Source organism: Saccostrea cucullata, unplaced genomic scaffold (genome assembly GCF_032062105.1).
Source record: "Saccostrea cucullata isolate Sc308-1 unplaced genomic scaffold, CSIRO_AGI_Scuc_v1 ctg930, whole genome shotgun sequence".
Taxonomy (NCBI): Eukaryota; Metazoa; Mollusca; class Bivalvia; order Ostreida; family Ostreidae; genus Saccostrea; species Saccostrea cuccullata.
This window is the reverse complement of record NW_026926945.1, coordinates 182,207-183,754: the sequence shown is the minus strand read 5'-3', so window position 1 is coordinate 183,754 and position 1,548 is coordinate 182,207. Positions and strand designations below refer to the sequence as shown.

At 34.5% G+C, this 1,548-nt stretch overlaps 1 protein-coding gene across 1 annotated transcript; it reads right to left on the bottom strand.

Moving 5' to 3' along the window:
* Positions 1-237: 237 nt before the first annotated feature.
* Positions 238-1,321, bottom strand: LOC134272972 (uncharacterized). The gene has a single exon (XM_062755141.1). The coding sequence runs from the start codon at positions 1,112-1,114 to the stop codon at positions 464-466; it is 651 nt and encodes a 216-aa protein (XP_062611125.1). The 5' UTR covers positions 1,115-1,321; the 3' UTR covers positions 238-463.
* Positions 1,322-1,548: the final 227 nt, after the last annotated feature.

Below are 1,548 nucleotides of genomic sequence, written 5' to 3'. Positions count from 1 at the left end.
CCACAGTTGGCATTTTTTTCACACATTTCAGTTTGTTCTTTATTACATGAAAACGCACAAGATTAAACATTACTATCCCATCATGTTTTAAAGAGTTTTTGATAAATATTGAGAAAAATAATTGAAAAATAATATTGTGATTTTATATCTTAATTTTATCATTTTCTCATATATAGAGATAGAAAAACCCTTTAAAACACTGAAGAGGAAATTTTAAAAAATGAATAACATATAGAATTACAAAATTTTGAGACTTTATTCTTGATGTTTACACCCATTTAAAGTGCAACTTAATACATCTGTGTTAATAAACATTTGTGCACTGAAATGTGCCTTAATTTAATACACGTTAGAACGGGCATTAAACATAATGCATCAATCAAATAAATTAATTTAATAAAAGCAAAATCAGTTAAAAATACAATACATAGAAAAATAAATATCATAAATTGTTACATTGATGTTATCCATAAGAATCTATAAAGTCATTTACCCCGTCTATAACAGACTTAAAAAGCCGATAGATCCTGATAGAAGTCCTGGCCAGTAGGCCGATAAACAATAGAAGTCCCGTGGCCTCCATGGCCTGGATAGAGATTGACTTGCCCCGGAGAGTCCACGACACGAAACTGTCACAGTTATTGTGGAACACAGAGTATTGCCTCTCCCCCAGTCTACGCCTGGCCTTCTTTACACAGTAACTCCTTTGTCTGAGGGTTTTGGGGTACTTGTCCTTCATGATAAGATAAACTCCAGATTTAAAATCCAACGTGTCGGTGTTGTTTTCAATTTTCACCGTCTCCTCTTTGATTTCAGCCACACCCTGAAATAAAAGAATTCTAGAAATCTTCTTGGGAGCGTAGTGTATGATTGTCAGTGATTCCGTGGTAGCAGACACCACCATGTAGTGGTGGTTGTAGCTGTAGTCAAATTTCCACCACAAAAAATGTAGCGTCCGGGGTCTGTGAACCCTTATATGAGATGCTGGCCCTACCAGTCCAATCTGGACCAATTTTTTCATGTCCTCCGCATTCCAAATTCTCCTACAGGGGCATTTCTCAACCTTGTAGTCCCAAGAAAAGATAGATTTCCTCGAGTAAGTCTTTATCAGCATCGATAAAGCTGTAAAACCTTTCCAAACTTAATTCCGTTCTCTCCGTGCAAAGTCTTTGTTTTGTGTCTGTTTAAATCGACAACAGGACGTTTTTAAATAGTTGATGTTTTTAAATACTATAAATAGATTTATGAATTCCCTTTTGAGGTTACTCGGTTTTGTTATAAAATGTAACGAGAGACCGTTGGTCAAATTCACATGGATGACTGACACGCAGGAATGTCATACAATTTTTTTTTAGCTTTTTAAATAATGTTAGATCTTTCATCGACCTTGGCCCATTTTTAAAACAGTTCTGTTTTAACTTTGTAATACACTGTCCTTTTGTGTGTGCACCGCCAAGTGAAATGTGCATGTAAACACATTATGTATATGCGCATTTATAATTTTTTTTAATTTTTCTACAGAACATTTTAATATTTTGTGATAATGGA